Source organism: Oculina patagonica, chromosome 13 (genome assembly GCF_052425735.1).
Source record: "Oculina patagonica isolate OP01 chromosome 13, crgOcupat, whole genome shotgun sequence".
In the NCBI taxonomy this organism is placed as follows: domain Eukaryota; kingdom Metazoa; phylum Cnidaria; class Anthozoa; order Scleractinia; family Oculinidae; genus Oculina; species Oculina patagonica.
In genome coordinates this window covers 38,154,305-38,156,851 of record NC_135770.1, presented here as the reverse complement: position 1 = coordinate 38,156,851, position 2,547 = coordinate 38,154,305, and the positions used below count along the sequence as shown (strand labels likewise).

Genomic DNA, 2,547 nt, shown 5'->3' with positions numbered 1-2,547 from the left:
ACTGAAAGGCTTGACCGAGGTTTGCAATTAATGTTTTCTCCTCCTTTGTATCTCCTTATCTCGGTTTACCGGTATGTCACATCCTCATAATAGGTGTAGCCACGCCTTTTAATGTAGTTGGAAGGGTCCTGGTGCCTAGTAGCATCTTTCAATTCGCACTGTCTGACATGGGAAGAAGAACTGTACTGAAAGTTAAACGCGACACACCGGCTGTCATCTCTACATCTTTTAGCGCATTGAGTGACGTCAATAACCTCGTGCTGTGAGCGATGGTGAAGGAGAAGGGCGTGGTCTATTTCGTCGAGTGTTGTTTGGAATATTCCTGTGGCGTTGAAAAAAAACAATTTTACTGTCATCTTTCGTGGCCTCTTACTTTTAAGACCTTTCAATGATTTAAACTATAGTATTAAAACTATAATTTGTTTTTGGATCGGATAATTAACAGTTGTGTGCAACGTTCTCCATAATTTTCTGTAATGAAAGTTATGGAAGATACATGTATATAATTTACAGCTCGAATGTTAGAGCAATGATTTGGGATTCGGTGAACAGTACAGCTGTAGGGCTGTGGAAATAGTGGAAAAGTCTTTCACAAAAAAGTTAAGAAAAAAGTATTAGTTTCTTTAAATGTGTTTTAAGAAATTTTTTATCAATTACATTTTACAAAGGAATCGATTTCTTTGAAATTCTTACATAATGTTTCATTTTTTATTATTGTCAAATTGGGGTATTACGAATAGTTTGATCTGATATTATGAATTAGTTCATCAGCATTTGTTAGTTCTTATACAAATGAAATTAGCTTTTAGCAATTAACATATTTTTAAAACTTTATCATCTGTTTGAATAGTATTTCTTATTTAATCTTGCTTTCTATTTGTAACAGCCCTACAGTTTTCACTGGATGAAATGACGGATTTAATCACATCTTAATTTTTCAAAATATGGCACAAATTTTTTGTTCAATTTCTCCGGTTCGCAAAGACGATGAAATGTGTGACAAGTATGTCATCTTATTTGTCCCTGGTAAATGCAAGACAAATACTTTTTGAATATTAGCCATATTTAGCAAGTATTGTAATTATTGGACAAAGCATATTAATGTGTTCAACATTACGCTGAATGGTTATTATCATTATCATTAGTATCTTAGTAGTTTTGCCTGGGTCCCAAGCAACACCTTATTATTATAATTATCAATATCAGTATCATTATTTAATGAAGGGTAACAAAAAAGGTTTTAAAGTTTGTCATCTTCTTGTAAAGCACAATACCATAAAGTGAATACGGCGATGAAGTAAGAAAGAACTGTCAAAACTTGACTTAGCTAAATTGTAAATTTATTAGCTATTAGTTATTAGTGATCATTTGTAATTACCATTAACATTAATAACATTTGTACTACATGTTGCAAATCAATAAAAACTATAAAAAAGCAAGAACTTGTCAACAAACCCTTTTGTGCGTGTTCGTGTTTCACTGAGACGTCAGACAATCTGCGCCTGCAATACGCTTCATCGTGTTTTCCCCTATCAGCGGTCCATATCCATGAAGCTTCATCACTAATATCGGTAATTTTACCCCACACAGTCCACTCACGGTTGGGGTAGTATGCGACAGCCTGGGGCCAGTGACTGTCGTCAAACAAGACTCTGGTCCAACCTTTTCCCAATCGATGTTGTCTATTTCGGCCGATGCATTTCCAGTGAGAATCAGTTACCAAACCATTATCTAAACTTCCTAGAATTCCTGCCTCACCGTGAAGGTTTAGACATCTTACTGCAAGAACACGAGCTCCCGGGTAAAGTTTGAAAAAAGAGGCTTTCTTTGTCATGCTGCCTACCCCTGCGAACCTGCCATCGATGTAAACTACCATGTCCTTGTCACATGTCAGAGCTGCTTTAAGCTGTCGGGTTGTTTTAGCTAAGAAAATTAATTGTTGACGCAAGACTTAGATTTCGGTTAGCCAAGAAATATGCAGCTGACAAATAAACCGATGAAGCAGTCGAAAATTGTTAGGTCGGTTGTGTTTTATCGCAAACAATCGTTTATGGTTAGTTAGGTAAGCTGTAGGTTCAGCTGAGGGGGGAGGGGGCGAGTAGGTTCAGCCAAGGTTCACCAAAAGTGTTTTTTTCAATAGAGTGCGAAAAAAAAACTTTCAAATTGAGGTAAAATAGAAATTTAATAAGATAAAATCGGCTAGCTAGTACAAGTGGGTACTCGCTGAAGTAAGATTAATAAAAAGGGTATATCATTGACTGTTGGCGTTAATTCCTTATTGATATGTAAGTTTTAAAATCAGTATAAAACTTCAAAGAATTGAGTATCCTGAGGCAGCATGTAGCTACATTACGAAAATAACTAAAATTATAGCCAGGGGGAGAGTTGATGGTAATACGTCAAGAAATAATTAAGCTTACCGTCAGAAAAATACTGCATGTGGATCAGCAAGACTGTGTATAGCGTAAGAAACAAATTAGTATTCTTACAAATCCAAATACTCGAAAAAGACAGCATTTTGAAAGCTTCGTCTTTGAAGTTGAAACA

General features: G+C 35.7%; 1 protein-coding gene across 1 annotated transcript; it reads right to left on the bottom strand.

The window, feature by feature from the left end:
* Positions 1–2,547, bottom strand: LOC144635316 (uncharacterized). The gene is made up of 3 exons (XM_078494428.1): positions 2,421–2,547; positions 1,456–1,923; positions 1–322 (listed from the first exon to the last, which is right to left on the bottom strand). The coding sequence occupies exons 1-3, from the start codon at positions 2,515–2,517 to the stop codon at positions 66–68; spliced, it is 822 nt and encodes a 273-aa protein (XP_078350554.1). The 5' UTR covers positions 2,518–2,547; the 3' UTR covers positions 1–65.